Source organism: Oryx dammah, unplaced genomic scaffold (genome assembly GCF_014754425.2).
Source record: "Oryx dammah isolate SB20612 unplaced genomic scaffold, SCBI_Odam_1.1 HiC_scaffold_25, whole genome shotgun sequence".
In the NCBI taxonomy this organism is placed as follows: domain Eukaryota; kingdom Metazoa; phylum Chordata; class Mammalia; order Artiodactyla; family Bovidae; genus Oryx; species Oryx dammah.
The window spans coordinates 69993100-70009940 of NW_024070209.1; the positions used below are offsets into that span (position 1 = coordinate 69993100).

The following is a 16841-nucleotide window of genomic DNA, read 5'->3' on the forward strand; positions in this document are numbered from 1 at the left end:
CTGCAACATGGTCTGCAACATGGGGGGTCTGTGCTACACTTTTTCTCCCTAGTTCTTTGTCTCAGTAGCATCAGCAACTGGTTTTACTGTTGCCATCTTTTGTTTTCTTTCTAGAATTCTCTGTGTCAGTCAGTCAGTTCAGTTGTTCAGTCATGTTCAACTCTTTGCGACCCCATGGACTGCAAGCACACCAGGTTTTCCCGTCCATCACCAACTCCAGAGCTTGCTCAAAATCATGTCCATCGAGTTGGTGATGCCATCCAACCATCTCATCTTCTGTTGTCCCCTTCTCCTCCTGCCCTCAATCTTTCCCAGCATCAGGTACACATCCTTCTTGTGTACCATACTATATTTTGACTTCTCTATACATTACAATGAATTTACCACCAAAGGCTTTCATCACCTTACAATTAATCCTCTTTCCCCTTTTTGCCCATCCCCGCTACGACCCTTCTTCTGTGGTAACCACTATTCCATTTTCTGTATCTATTTGCTTCTGTTTAGTTTGTTTGTTTTTTTTGGTTTTTGTTTTTGCTTTTGTTCTTTCATATTCCACAGATGAGTGAAATCTTAAGGTATTTGTCTTTCTCCGCTTGACTTATTTCACTTATCATAATACCTTCAGGTTTCACCCATGTTGTTGTAGGATTTCATCTTTTTATGGCTTAGGATTACAGTGTGTGTGTGTGTCTGTGTGTGTGTGTGCAGATGCACACATATGTTACACGTGTGGGCAGCATGTGTGCTGCATCACCTTTATCCATTCACCCAAAATTGGGCACTTAGGGTGTTTCCATATCGCATTCTGTTCTCTTTGGCGCAAACCTAGCTATTGAAAAATTCTCCAACATCAGAAAAAAATACAAGATAATAAAACCTTAGAAAAATAAGCAATTCTTTTATTTCTACTTCAAAATATATTATATACATCTGGAACTCTAAGGGAAAATAGACCAGGAGATTAGTCCATCATAAAAAATAAAATAAGATAAAAATAACAGTTGCCCATTCCAGATCCACCTTTAACCCAGAGGAAAGGGCCCTGAGCTGCCAGTTGTCCTGCTGTCAGATGCCTTCCCCCCGTTGGCGACCTCGGGGCTGCCTCACAGGGATTCTGTGCCTAAGAGCTCCTGGAGCGTTTTGAGGACTTGCTTTGGCTGGCCGGCAGCCAAGTCCTGCAGCCGGGAGCCCATCTGCTCCTGGAGGCTCCTGCACAGCCGGCAGACTGCCGTGCGGACGTTCCCGCTGTGCCCGGGCAGGACGCCGTTCCCCATCCTGCTGTTCAGGAAGTACCAGAGGACTGGAAGGACGTGGCGCTCCACGGCCTGAGGCTTTCGGGGGTAAACCGAGGCCACCAGCACTGTCAGACAGAAAAAAGGGACAGGTCCTTGAGTCAGGCACTCTCTCCCTCTCTCACCACCTTCTCTTGGAAAGGGACACCAACTCTGTCCTCCAAAGGCAGGCAACCCAGGGGGCCGACTGCCTGGGTCATTAGACAGATGACCTAGGGCTCACAACTTGCTTCAGGACCCATGGAAATATTTTAAATTCTTTTAAAATCAGAAGGAAAAAAAGTATGAAGATGTCTAACCTGCTTTATATTTGAGTTCATATCAACCAATCATAAAATACAATTTTAAACTTTGGGTTTGTTGCTTTATGGAGGAAGGGGTATGCAAAGGCAAAAGTGCTCAGGGCCTGTGACAGAGTAATTGGCCCCTGAAGCCCAGGGCAAAGGGAAGAGGCAGGCACATCCAGACTGCAATCCTCTCTGCTATTTACTAGCTGGGTGAGCTTGAGAAAGCCACCCAACCTGTCTGAGCCTATCCCCTAACCTGTAAAGTGAGGAAAGGAATTCTGAACCAAAGTCTTGAGATTGTTAGATAATAGATGCAGATGAAGTGCCTGTGTGGGTCCACACATGACAGAGAAGCTAGCCCTAGAAGTGCTTTAATCTGCATTACCACCTAGGAGAACTCACACAGAGAAAACTTCTTCTAGGGAGAAAGATCAGGATTCTCTCAAATGAAGCATTCTGGAAAATAAAACTGCCAGCAGGAGATAAGACCATCACGGCCTCCCTGGTGTCTCAATGCCAAACCTCATGACAAGCCCAGTAGTAACACAGGAGGCACAAACATGCTTTCTAAACCATCAAGCTCTGCACGGATCCTCATTCAGAGTCATTCATTCCAATGATGAACCCTCCAAATCTGGTAACCCCAGGCCCCCCGCCTTCTCTAAACCCTGGGAAATTCAGAGACAGGCTAAAACCTGCCAGCAAGCCCTCCATCACACAGAAAATGCCAGGTCTGCCCCCAATGTCAAGGCCATGTCAAGGGGTACCCCACGCCGCTTCAGACAGGTTGCTAGAGCCCTCAGCTTTGGTCGCATCAACCAAAGTGCGTTCGTGCTAACAATGCTTGCTTGACAATCAGCACACTCTGCGTGTCATTCTGCCAAAGGATAAGTGCTGGTGAAGGCAAACATTGCTGAGAGAAGCACTTGGTTTATTTATGGGCAAAGAAACTGGAAGCTTTCCTGAGCTGAGACACACTGGCAAACTAGCACTGCCTGAGCCTGAGCCCAGGGCTCAGAGGTTTCTATCGTGACTCCGTTTCACTCTCACCTGAGAGGCAGAACAGCTATCTGTTTCACAGAGGAGGAAACCAACACTCAGGGGTCAAGGAGATGGCCCTAGACCCCACAGCTAACAAGGGCAGAGAGCAGAAGCCAAGCCTGCCTTGACTCCCAAGCCCACCCTCTTCCCACTCCTCACTGCCCCAGATCTCTAGGAATGCCATGTTTCAGGGGCTGGTCTGGAGTTTTGTTTTATTTTTTAGAGAGACCCCCAATTTGTCCTTTCTCAACTCAACTTCATCCAGTCCCCCAGGATACTTTGCAGCATGTGCCCCTATGATTTCAGAGCCAGCCTGGGACAGTGGTGAACCAGCGAGAATGGCCTAGCCCTCCCTCAGCTCAGCCTGAGGCTTTCCCTGTGCCGTCTCCCATGGAATGTGTACCTTCACGTTCTGGCCATACCCTCAGGGTTCCTGCATCCCACACTGGGGCCTCTTGGGGCATGCCCAGTTACTCAGTTCAGTTCAGTCACTCAGTCGTGTCCGACTCTTTGCGACCCCATGGACTGCAGCACGTCAGGCCTCCCTGTCCATCACCAACTCCCAGAGTTTACTCAAACTCATGTCCATTGAGTCAGTGATGCCATCCAACCATCTCATCCTCTGTCATCCCCTTCTCCTCCTGCCCCCAATCCCTCCCAGCATCAGGGTCTTTTCCAATGAGTCAGCTCTTTACATCAGGTGGCCAAAGTATTGGAGTTTCAGCTTCAACATCAGTCCTTCCAATGAACTTTCAGGACTAATTTCCTTTAGGATTGACTGGTTGGATCTCCTTGCAGTCCAAGGGACTCTCAAGAGTCTTCTCCAACACCACAGTTCAAAAGCATCAATTCTTCGGCACTCAGCTTTCTTTATAGTCCAACTCTCACATCCATACATGACTACTGGAAAAACCATAGCCTCGACTAGATGGACCTTTGTTGGCAAAGTAATGTCTCTGCTTTTGAATATGCTGTCTAGGTTGGTCATAACTTTTCTTCCAAGGAGGAAGCATCTTTTTATTTCATGGCTGCAGTCACCATCTGCAATGATTTTGGAGCCCCCCAAAATCAAGCCTGCCACTGTTTCCACTGTTTCTCCATCTATTTGCCATGAAGTGATGGGACCAGATGCCATGATCGTTTTCTGAATATTGAGCTTTAAGCCAACTTCTCCACTCTCCTCTTTCACTTTCATCAAGAGAGTTCCTCTTCACTTTCTGCCATAAGGGTGGTGTCATCTGCATATCTGAGGTTATTGATATTTCTCCTGGCAATCTTGATTCCAGCTTGTGCTTCCTCCAGCCCAGCATTTCTCATGATGTACTCTGCATATAAGTTAAATAAGCAGGGTGACAATATACAGCCTTGACGTACTCCTTTGCTATTTGGAACCAGTCTGTTGTTCCATGTCTAGTTCTAACTATTGCTTCCTGACCTGCATATAAGTTTCTCAAGAGGCAGGTCAGGTGGTCTGGTATTTCCATCTCTTGAAGAATCTTCCACAGTTTATTGTGATCCACACAGTCAAAGGCTTTGGCATAGTCAATAAAGCAGAAATAGATGTTTTTCTGGAACTCTCTTCCTTTTTCCATGATCCAGTGGATGTTGGCAATTTGATCTCTGGTTCCTCTGCCTTTTCTAAAACCAGCTTGAACATCTGGAAGTTCACGGTTCACATATTGTTGAAGCCTGGCTTGGAAAATTTTAAGCATTACTTTGTTAGCATGTGAGATGAGTGCAATTGTGTGGTAGTTTGAGCATTCTTTGGCATTGCCTTTCTTAGAGATTGGAATGAAAACTGACTTTGGAATAAGTCTAGGAGGTCCTCATTCCTAGGAAGGCAGGACTACACCCAAGGAGCCAACTCAGCCACATTGACGTAATAACATGGGAACCAAGAAGTGAGAGTTATGTTACCTGTGCTGGAAACAGGCAGAGAAGGGAGGGCACAGTTAACCATGAAGCTACCTGGTCAGGCCCAAGGGTGGTGGGAGGGTAGGAGGAGCAAAGGGAGATGGGCAGAGCAAGGGGAGGTGGGAGGAATACAAGAGGTGGGGGAGGAACAAGGGAGGGGAGGGGCAAAAGGAGGGAAAGGGGTAAGGGACAGGGTGGTGGGGGAGCAAGGGGGAGGAGTCAGGGGCAGCCAGAGGGAAGGGAAAGAAAACGAATCATCTGATTAACCCCTCATACTAGACAGCATATTAAACAGCAGAGACATTACTTTACCGACAGAGATCCATATAGTGAAAGCTATGGTTTTTCCAGTAGTCATGTATGGATGTGAGAGTTGGACCATAAAGAAGGCTGAGTGCTGAAGTGATGCTTTTGAAGTGTCGTGCTGGAGAAGGCTCTTGAGAGTCACTTGGACAGCAAGAAAGTCAAACCAGTCAAGCCTAAAGGCAATCAACCCTGAATATTCATTGGAAGGACTACTGCTAAAGCTGAAGCTCCAATACTTTGGCCCCCTGATGTGAAGAACTGACTCACTGGAGAAGACCCTTATGCTGGGCAAGATTGAAGGCAGAAGAAGGGAGTGACAGAGGACAAGATGGTCGGATGGCATCACTGACTCAATGAACATGAGCAAACTCCAGGAAATGGTGAAGGACAGGGAAGCCTGGCATGCTGCAGTCCACGGGGTCGCAAAGAGTCAGACCCGACTGAGCCACTGAACATCAACAAATAACTCAAAGGTTTCCTAAATCTCCACTGAATCTCTCCTGTGAACATAGAGGTGAAAACTATCCCAGGCAGCTGAGCCCAGGCTCTCTGACCCCACCAAAGAGTAAAGGGCTTACCTCCCCCTAATCTTTCACACCTCACCCACTCCTCCCCCCATGACACCTCTCCCCTGGACTCTCTCCTCTGGCAGTGAAACGTCTACACCCTGGCCCCAGAAAGCTCACTTCCACTCTCAGTTCACATTCACCTGCCTGAGGGGAGCTGGGTGTCCCCCCCAGCTGACAGTCCCAGCATCATGAGGAAAATGCCATTAAAGTTGAGTTTAAAAGGCAGCTGAAGTAATTAGCAGAAGATTTACTCCCATGTTAAGCTGTGCTATTATTAGTCCATGCCTTGTGACAATTGAAATTTTTTTCCCTTTTCCTGGCTGACACAGAGTTAATAGAACTATGTAGAACTCTTGTTTTTGAGGGGAAATAGATGGATAATATTCACAGTAAATGGATACCCACTCATCTCTGGGGCCCACAAAGTACCTATACAATCAGAGAATACTGATTTTGAGTAACAGGAAAGGGTTCATTGTCTGATACCCAAGGTGCTACATGACCCCGTTCTCACTTCAGGGCACCCCAACCTGGCCCTGGAGCTGCACTGTAGCCCCAGCCTGATCTCACTCAGGCCATCTGTTCGGAGCAGGCCTGGCACCTGGACCGGAAGTAAGGGGCAACTCCAGGGGCCCTGGGAGGATTGAACCAGGTTGCAGAGGTAAGACCTGGAGCAAGAGATGAGGGTGGGCAGAGGAGTGGGAATGATGCCCTCAGGCAGGCAACACACACGGAGCACCCTGGAATTATTTTTTAAGAGCAGATTATTGGAAATCCCCTGGTGGTTCAGGGACTAAGACTCCATGCTCCCAAGGCAGGGGGCCCAGGTTCAATCTCTGGGCAGGGAACTAGATCCTACATGCCACAACTATAGATCCCACATGCCACAACTAAAAAAAGAAAAAATCCTGCCTGTCACAGGAGGATCGAAGATCCTTCGTGCTGCAGCTGACCTAGCATAGCCAAATAAATAATACATTTTTTTAAATAAGCAGCTTATCACAGTTTTTAAATGGTCCGTAGGATTATTTGATTTTTTTTTTTTTTTTTTTGTCTAAGATAATTGGGTGGCTCAACTACATGCCAGGAGAGAAGAAGAGAGATGGGCTGGAAGGCTGGGGCTCACCAGACAGACGTTCTGTGACATCAAGCATGGCACGGCCACTCAGGAAGCGCACCCGCCCAGCAAACACTTGTAGAAGGCCAAGGTTGTCTGGAAGAGAAGGAGAGTGTCAACAGTCATGATGCTGTGGCCTGAGCAGAGGCACCAGTTGTTCAGGGCAAGGTACCCGCCGCACCTTCATAGGGAAGAGCCCCTTTGGGAAGCTGGATTAATTTTTCCAGGTTACAATGGTGCCTGGAAAAATAGTGAATGTATGTGGAGTGTTTGAGGAACAGTGAACGGCCTATGACAGCTAGACTGGTGCCCACATAGGCCCCATTTACTCCCAGAAGATCTGGTTCATATTGTCTATATTTCTTCAAAACTGCTGTGAGCTTTAGAGCAAAATAGGTAGGTAGATAGATGGATAGATAGATATAGATGACTAATGATAGATGCATGATTGGTAAATAAAAGAGAGAACAACATAGCTAAATAATTGAGAGGGAGGTAGACAGATCAGTATTATAGATGACAGATACAGATAATAGGTTGATGATAGACAAAACATATGATAGATATAGATGATATTAATAGATAACAGATAGATGAATGATATAGAGAGAAAGATGGATGAATGGATACAGATGTGGATATAGAGATATAGTTTTAGGGGAAACTGAGGCACTGAGCCATAATCATAACTAGGATCAGAATTCAGAAATCATGTATCTCCTCAAAGCCCAAACTTGGGCTCTAACCAATAGAACATACCCACAGCTGGCTGGTCAGTTATTTCCACACTGAACATTCACTGATATCCACAACATAACAGGCATGGAGCTAAGAACTAAATGAAACCTGGTCCTCCTTCTGCTCCTCTTTTCCTTCAAGAGACTCCTTTGACAAAGAGACGGACACTCGATCATGAACTCTTACAGAGAGTGGGAGGCTCCATGCTCATGTAAGCAAGAGCCTGGGGGTTCTGGAGCTACAGTGACCAACATGTCTCCATCTGCCCAGGATCTTCCCCATTTTAGTACTGAAAGCTCTGCATCCCGGAAAACCATGATGGTTGGTCACCCTATCTGGAGCAGAAGCCCTGGCTGGTTCTGGTAGGATGAGAGGAGGGAATGTGCAGGTTGGGGATGGTGGTGGGTTGGGGGAGGGGGCACAAATGATCACTTGGTAGTTTATTTATAACCTTCCTGTGCCCCTATACTCAGCACTCCAGTCTTACCCATGGATGAAGCCTGGGGCTGGAGCTCTTCTCACTTTTAAAGAAGTGTTTATTAGAGATGGACCACTAATGATAAAGCCCCAGCAAATGGGCTGGGGGCTGTTCTGGGGATAAAGAGGCTCGCTGACCTTTGATTGTACTTCTAAAGTCAACTCCAGCCAGATCCCACAGCTACTGATTTCAGAAACTGCTCCCTCTTCCCCATTCTAGCTGACACCTCCTGGTTTCCCAAACTACTACATTTGAAGTCCTGTATCTTTCACCAAAGATGAAGCAAGTGGCCCTTTACCTGAGAAAGGGGTGCTAACCCAGACAATACACAAGGCAGTAAAAGGAGCTCCTTTTACTCCTGGATTGCCCCTTCAAGATCTGAGGAGGTGCCCAGCACACATAGCTCCCAATATCTGCAATCACTGCAGACACAGCAGAATTCCATGGGAGGCAAGCAAGGGCCAAAATGCATTCTTCAGGGATGTGACTCTGGGAGGTGAGGTGCACCCAGCAAGGGTGTCCTGTTTCAGGAGCTGACCATCTCAAGGCCACATTTCTCTGCAGGAGACAGAGATTAGCAACCTGCCTAAGTAAGTTTTTCCAGGCGTATTCCACCTTCTCTGAGTTCATGCCTCGGCACCGAGCCTCAGCATCCCCAGAGATGGGCAATCAAAGCTTTGTTTTTCCCTTCAGGCAGCCATTCTACCTAAGAGCTAACTTATGCTTCCCTTGCTTCCCTGCTGAGACCTATAAGAAACACAGAGGGGGAAATATATACATGTACATCCTGTGCATCTCTGCAACTTGCAAAATTTCCAGAGTCTAAAATAATTTGTTCGGGGAGATAAGAGATACCAGGTTCTAGAATATTTCAGTTAGCAAGAAGTGGTCTCAGGGCGTCCTGGTAAAGCTATCAATGTGTAAGAATAGATTTTTATCAACATCACCTGCATTATTGTTTCCAGGTTGTTCTGGTTGTCACGCCACCCATGGCTAAAGATAGGCATGAGCTCACCTCTGTGAACAAGGACTTCTTCCCCTTGCTCTCCCCCATCAACACTCAGTCCAGAACATTCTCTGGGTGCCACTGGACTTCCCCACCCCTGGCCACTGAAATGACCTCCCAGAGCCTGAAAGAAGTGGAAATCTTGGGGAATACTTGAAAATGCACAGCCAGTGGACATCTGTGCCAGTCCATGCTCCCATGGTGTCAGACACACAAACAGATGCCCAATAAATGCTTATGGACAGCAAGGCAATGCTAAAGCAGACACACTAAGTTGGCCTAAACTGGTCTATGCACCCCAGATACCACCCCAAGTAGTTGTCTTTCTGCCCCTGACTACTTCCAAAGTGACAGCTCACCATTTGTGTCACTCCTAGGTTTACTGGGAGTCAGGAAAGAACAGTGGCTAAGGGGGCAGACTGGGTCCAGATCACCTGGATCTGAACCCTGGCCCTTCCATGTTTCACTGTGAGATGTTGGACAAGTCACCCTCTCTAAACCTCAGTTTACTCATCTATAAAATGGGGATAATATTAGTACTTTCCACATAGAGCTGCTTATGATACTGCCTTGAGAAGACAGTTACTATGCAAATATAAGTTATTGTTGCTGCTATTACTATGGTTACCCTAAAATACTCTGAAAGCCCAGCAACCTTCATGAAACTCAGCAACCTTAAATGAATCCTCTTCAATTAAGAGGCTAGAATCTAACTTTCAAAAACTTAAAAATCCATGCTCAATTAGCCTAACCCAGAGTTTTCATAGGCTCCTTTTACATACCACAAGAAGCCATACTGGCTTTGGGGCTGCCCATACAAAAGGGCAAGAAAAGCCTTCAGTATAGAGAAATTAGTCATGGGCTGGCAAGCCAGTCATCTTGGCCTCCCTGAGCCTACAATGAGCCTCCCCTCTCTACAATGGGCTGAGGTCTAGCAGGCCTCACACCTGTCCCATTCAATGTGATTCCAAGGCTACCAGGCCATGTCATCCACAGGCTATTGGGAAGCCAGAGAAGAGCTTTTAAGAAAGCATAAAAAAAATCAACACACAGAAATCCCTTGCATTCCTATACACTAATAATGAGAAAACAGAAAGAGAAATTAAGGAAACAATTCCATTCACCATTGCAATGATAAGAATAAATACTTAGGAATATATCTACCCAAAGAAACTAAAGACCTATATATAGAAAACTATAAAACACTGGTGAAAGAGATCAAAGAGGACACTAATAGATGGAGAAATATACCATGTTCATGGATCGGAAGAATCAATATAGTGAAAATGAGTATACTACCCAAAGCAATCTATAGATTCAATGCAACCCCTATCAAACTACCAACGGTATTTTTCACAGAGCTAGAACAAATCATTTCACAATTTGTATGGAAATACAAAAAAACCTCGAATAGCCAAAGCAATCCTGAGAAAGAAGAATGGAACTGGAGGAATCAACCTGCCTGACTTCAGGCTCTACTACAAAGCCACAGTCATCAAGACAGTATGGTATTGGCACAAAGACAGAAATATAGATCAATGGGACAAAATAGAAAGCCCAGAGATAAATCCATGCACCTTATCTTTGACAAAGGAGGCAAGAATATACAATGGAATAAAGACAATCTCTTTAACAATTGGTGCTGGGAAAACTGGTCAACCACTTGTAAAAGAAAGAAACTAGAATACTTTCTAACACCATACACAAAAATAAACTCAAAATGGATTAAAGATCTAAACGTAAGACCAGAAACTATAAAACTCCTAGAGGAGAACATAGGCAAAACACTCTCCAACATAAATCACAGCAGGATCCTCTGTGACCCACCTCCCAGAATATTGGAAATAAAAGCAAAAATAAACACATGGGACCTAATTAAACTTAAAAGCTTCTGCACAACAAAGGAATCTATAAGCAAGGTGAAAAGACAGCCTTCTGAATGGGAGAAAATAATAGCAAATGAAGCAATGGACAAACAACTAATCTCAAAAATATACAAGCAATTTATGCAGCTCAATTCCAGAAAAATAAATGACCCAATCAAAAAATGGGCCAAAGAACTAAATAGACATTTCTCCAAAGAAGACATACGGATGGCTAACAAACACATGAAAAGATGCTCAACATCACTCATTATCAGGGAAATGCAAATCAAAACCACAATGAGGTACCATTCCATGCCAGTCAGAATGGCTGCGATCCAAAAGTCTACAAGCAATAAATGCTGGAGAGGGTGTGGAGAAAAGGGAACCCTCTTACACTGTTGGTGGGAATACAAGCTAGTATAGCCACTATGGAGAACAGTGTGGAGATTCCTTAAGAAACTGGAAATAGAACTGCCTTATGACCCAGCAATCCCACTGCTGGGCATGCACTCGGAGGAAACCAGAATTGAAAGAGACACGTGTACCCCAATGTTCATCACAGCACAGTTTATAATAGCCAGGACATGGGAGCAACCTAGATGTCCATCAGCAGATGAATGGATAAGAAAGCAGTGGTACATATACACAATGGCGTATTACTCAGCCATTAAAAAGAATACATTTGAATCAGTTCTAATGAGGTGGATGAAACTGGAGCCGATTATACAGAGTGAAGTAAGCCAGAAAGAAAAACACCAATACAGTATACTAACACATATATATGGAATTTAGAAAGATGGTAACGATAACCCTGTATGTGAGACAGCAAAAAACACAGATGTACAGAACAGTCTTTTGGACTCTGTGGGAGAGGGAGAGGGTGGGATGATTTGGGAGAATGGCATTGAAACTTGTATAATATCATATATGAAACAAATCACCAGTCCAGGCTCGATGCATGATACTGGATGCTTGGGGCTGGTACACTGGGACAAACCAGAGGGGTAGTATGGGGAGGGAGGTGGGAGGGGGGTTCAGGATGGGGAACATGTGTATACCTGTGGTGGATTCATGTTGATGTATGGCAAAACCAACACAATATTGTAAAGTAATTAACCTCCAATTAAAAAAAAAAGAAAAAGAAAGCATTAAAAAAAAAAAAAAACATGGTATCATAAACAGTGGCAGCAAAGACACTGGAGTCAAACAGCGCTCCCAACAATAAGCACAAGACTCAGTAAGTTACGACTGCCCAGGTGGCTCAGTGGTAAAGAATCTGCCTGCCAAACAGGAGATGCAGGTTCTGTCCCTGGGTTGAGAAGATCCCCTGGAGAAGGAAGCAACAACCCTCTCCAGCATTCCTGCCTGGAGAATTCCATGGATAGAGGAGCTTGGAGGGCTACAGTCAATGGACTTGCAGAGTCAACACAATTTAGTGACTAAATCACCACCACCACCTGTAAGTTATGTCACACAACTGAATTCTCTGTGGCCACCAAATCTAGGTCTGTTCATTGCAGGAAAACTGGGAATGAGCCACCAAAACAGAAAAATACAAGTTATGACATAGCACATGATGGAACTGTTGAAAGTGACTCAAGTGCATAATTATGTGTAAATACTTATGCTCTGCTTTTTAAAAATAGGATGCAAATTTCAATGTGTAATATTATCATGACACTGTACACAAATATACACAGAAAAAAAATACCTAACATGAAAAATGCTGTCAGCAATGGTTTCTTTAAGGAGTCCAGACTGTAAGTTTTTTTCCTTCCAAATGCTTCCATTTTTCTTTTGCTCAGTAATTAATAAGTATGACTTTTACAGAGGTGGAAAGTAAACTTTATATTTTTAATAAAGCTGACTAGAAAGACTACTTAACAGAGTGGGAAATTGAGTGGTGTTAAGTGAAAGGAGCAATGTCAAAATTGAATTTACATTATTATTAATATTATGAAATTTGTATACATGCAGACAAAAAAACTGAAGATAAGAGAGACATTTTTAAGCAGTGGGTATATCAGAGGGACACCCCGGATGAATTTTATGTTTCATTAACAATACAGTGTTGGTCAGATAATTTGTATAAAGTAATGAATTTAAAGTCAGAGCAAAAGAGCAAAAGTAGATCTGATGCTGCCCATTTCTGAGCTTATCTGCTCCCTGCAGCAATGGCCAGAGGCTGCACTAAATAGTTTCTTCGGCACTCAGTCTGACCAGGAGCCAGGTGAGCTGTCAGCAGCCTAATGTTTTAATTAATGAAGTTTCTTCTGTAACTATCCCAGTAACAGCCTAAAGACAGAGCCAGCCAGTCTTTGCTCAGGAACCACCTTGATCCCTGAAATAACTCTCCTGAAATAAGAAGGTCTTGGTGCTGAGTAGAGGAGATGACACCCCAGGCTCAGCCCCAGAGACGCCCTCAGGCAGGCAGTGACCAAGGGCAGAGGATAGGGGACAAGGCTCCCAACATGTCTCCTTTTTCACTGTCTCCCAAAGCGAACATGGGCAGAAATCCCACCTGCTCGGTCAGCCAGCACACCACTGGCCCACTCACCCCGGGGAAAAGTGAGGGACTGGAAGAGATGTGGCATCTGATGCCCAGACTATATCACCCAATTCTAGAAAAAAGAGGTCACCTAAAAAGACCAATCTCCCAGTTTGGCTGTGTCAACTGGACTTTATGCCAGAAGAGAGCCTGCCCTGGCTGTGTTTTTGGCCCCCTTGACCCCCATTGAGTGGGAAACAAACAGTAACATGCTATGACTTTCTACACAATTGTCTCATAGCATTTCACAGCTTCTCTCCAGCCTGGAGCCCAGAGTCCCTCATGGGGCATGAAGAAGCCAGCTTGGGAGAAAGCTCCTTCTGCTCAAAGGACCCCACGCCACTACCAGGAGGGGTCCCTGGGGGCTAAGGGTCAACTAGCACTGTCGGGCTCAGCCTGGGTGATTCGGGAAAGAGGCTGTTTGCCCCTCCTCTCCTGTCACACCTGCCGCAGTCTCTACATCCACCACCCAGTCCCCCAGGACACTGGGAAGTTTTGTTTCTTGCATTCATTATTTCCTCTGCAGGGCAGGCCTAGACCATTCCAGGCAGAAGAGAAAGTTTCTTTTCTTTGGGAAAGCTTGGCAACTGAATCCTACCAATTCTGACCTTCATGGATTGTGAAGTTGGCTCATTACTTCACAGTTAAGAACACTTCCCAAACCAAGCATTGCTGGTTAGGCTGGAAGGGCGTGGCTCAAAGGACCAGGAGCCAAGACCCTAGACCTGACACTTTGGGAGCCACAGGAGCCTTGTGCCAGGGGGTCAGTGGGCTCCATCCATCCCTTTGAAGCCAACTCCATTCCATTCCAGCCTAGCACCGACTTAAAGATTAGAGAGGAGGAAGGGGCCGCCTCCCCTCCCTCCATTCTCCTTGCACCAAATCCTCCGGCTGATGGACAGAGGAAGCACTGTCAGCCACCCCCAAGGGGACCCTGTTCCAGGAGGAAAAGAGAACTGACATCTTCCCGGATGCTGCAACCTGCCTCAGGGTGGGTCAGATCATGAAAGCAGGCCATCCCTAGGCTCCCTTTTCTGGGTGTCCAGCCCAGGTAGGTATAGCAGGGCCCAAAGAAGAGGAGACATGAGCCTTGTGACTGTGTGAGACATCAGATTCTGTAGCTCAAAGTTCAGGTGCTCCGGTGTGCTCATGGAGGCCAGCTCAATGGCAAAAGGGGGAAAGTAAATTCCCTGGACGGGGAAGAGTTAAAAGCTCCTCTCCCCAGACAAGGGTGCTTGGCCTCTTCAAATAGCTAAAGCCTATTTTGCTTGGTGCTGGTTTTCCTAATAAATCTAGGGCCCACGGTGATTTACCAAGAGCCTTGGTTATTGGCAACAGCAATCTCACTTACCCAGAGCAGTGCAGAGAACAAGCTGTAATTTAGAGCTGGATTTATTTTGTTTGTTCTACAGCAACAAACTCAGCAAATCATAAATTCCCTCTGAGATGAAGAGAGGAAATTGACAATATTTATGATCTCGAGAGGCGGAGAAGGGCCTGACCAGGCCTTTAATTTGTAACTGAAACTTCTCCTGGAGGCTCCAGCCAAGGACAGCTGGCATCCCAGCCCCAGGGAGCTGATCTCAGGCCAGGGTGCGGGATGGGGAGGAGGGGTGGGTGTGCCAGGCAGTGTTTCCAGCCGCACCGTGGGGGTGGATGCTCTTGTGCATTCCAGAGGAAGGACACGGCTCTGTGCTCATCGGAACATATGGCAACAGAGCCAACAGTGGTTCTCAGATTAAACATTTCCTCACATCAAGGCAAGACTAGTTTGTGAAAGACTACTGGTCTGGACATGAGTCTGTCATTTACTACGTTCTCACATACCTGAGGTTTTAAACTTGCACTTCAGTCTGTGTACTAGATACACCAGATATGACCATCTAATCATCTAGCAAAGGAATGGATAACAGAAGGTCATATACACACTGCTGTATTCAAAATGGATATCCAACGACAAAATGGATAACCACAGGGAACTCTACTCAATGTTATGTGCCAGTGTGGATGGGAAGGAGGTTTGAGGGAGAGTGGATACATGTGTATGTATGGCTGAATACTTTCACTGCTCACCTGAAACTACCACAACCTTGCTAATCAGCTGTGCATGCTGTCATTTCAGTCATGTCAGACTCTGTAGCCCCCAGGCTCCTCTGTCCATGGATTCTCCAGGCAAGAATACTGGAGTGGGTTGCTATGCGCTCCTTCAGGGGATCTTCCCAACCCAGGAATTGAACCCATGTCTCATGTCTCCTGCACTAGCAGGCAGGTTCTTTACCACTAGCACCACCTGGGAAGCCTGGTTAATTTGCTTTACTCCAAAAAAAAAAAAAAAAAAATTAACAGTATAATGTTTAGGGAAAAAAAGAAATAGATGCACCAAAATTTCCACCTAATGTTCCAGAACAAAGACGTGATCCTGCAAAGCTCATAAGGGACAAAGGAGCTGCCGTCTTTCCTCATGTCTCTCTCTTGGTTTCCGTCTTTTTGTTCTTTTCATTCTTCCCCAATCCCTCACTCCACTGTCACTCTCCACTCCTCACCCCAAATCACTGCAAAGGCAATTCTCATTCATTCCATGCTCAAAAAGTCAAAGGGATCCCAACATGACTTCTATATCAGACAGTCAAGGTGGTCACCTTTGTCCTTTCCAACAGGCTTGCCTTCCTGTCTCACCAGCATCCTGCCTGGTTCCCATACAGACCACATCCCCTACTACTATCTCTACAGCTAAAAAAAGTTGACCACTCTTCTAACTCCTTCTCAGTGATCCTGATCTGTTTTTCTATCAGTGCCCCAGTGGCTCACTTGCTTGGCACTATGTGACCCAGGGTGAGTTATTTCCATCATGTGTACCACGAGAAGGCAAGACTAGGTTGTCTCCACTTCTACCAGATTGACATGACATGGAAACGCCTACCAATAAAGAACCTGGGAGGCCCTGGGCTCCCCACCCATGCACTATGCAGCCTCAGGAAATATTGGGTTGGCCATAAAGGTAATTTGTGGTTTTCCATAAGACGTTACAGAAAATCCCAAATGAACTTTTCAGCCAGTTCAGTGTTTGGCCTGAGAGCCAATCAATGCCTTTCACTGCTCTGCTGATTCCAGAGGAGGGAAGGTGGAAATGTCCATCCTAAGCTTAACAGAGGGGCCAGGGAGGGAGCCAGCCACCTACCAGAGCCCAGCAGGGGCTCAGAGCAGGCTCACCTAGACTCTCAACCATTGCATCCAGCACTGCCGCCGCAGCCGTGTAAATTCCTGTGTTCTTGGAGTTGAGGTTGTCTGCTACAGCGATAATGATGGAAAGCAGCATGGGCTGTAAGCTTTCTCTCAGGAGGGGGATCATCTTGGTGAGGGACTCCAGCGCCCACTGATTCACCTTCTTGTTGGAATCCTGAAGCCTTGGGGTGAAAGCATCAAAGACCTATTGAGGGAACAGAAACCAAGAGCCCATGGGAACCCGGGCTGGGCAGGAGTCCTACAGCCCAGCCAGCTGCCCTCGGCAGGGATTCCTCCTCCCTGATGGGGACCATCCAGCCTATGTCAGAGCATTCCCAGGGATGAAGAGCTCATCTCTCAAAGGGGGAGGTGACAAGAGGGGAAGGACTGTATACCGAATACTCGTTGGGAGCAAAGGGCATAGAGCATCTTGTTAGGTACTCTCAACTCGCTCATAG

The 16841-nt window shown here is 46.1% G+C and overlaps 1 protein-coding gene across 2 annotated transcripts in view; it reads right to left on the minus strand.

Moving 5' to 3' along the window:
* Positions 1-873: 873 nt before the first annotated feature.
* The window catches only part of TOGARAM2 (TOG array regulator of axonemal microtubules 2), a 43800-nt gene continuing 27832 nt past the window's right edge, over positions 874-16841 (minus strand). Inside the window, exons 15-17 of one of the 2 annotated variants that reach the window (XM_040224155.1) lie at positions 16372-16588; positions 6536-6622; positions 874-1360 (exon numbers count right to left, since the gene is read on the minus strand). In XM_040224155.1, the coding sequence (XP_040080089.1) occupies positions 1104-1360; positions 6536-6622; positions 16372-16588 (561 nt within the window). In that variant the 3' untranslated portion in view covers positions 874-1103. Of the gene's footprint in view, positions 1361-6535; positions 6623-16371; positions 16589-16841 lie in introns of those variants that run through there. The other variant, XM_040224156.1, reaches the window with a different exon arrangement.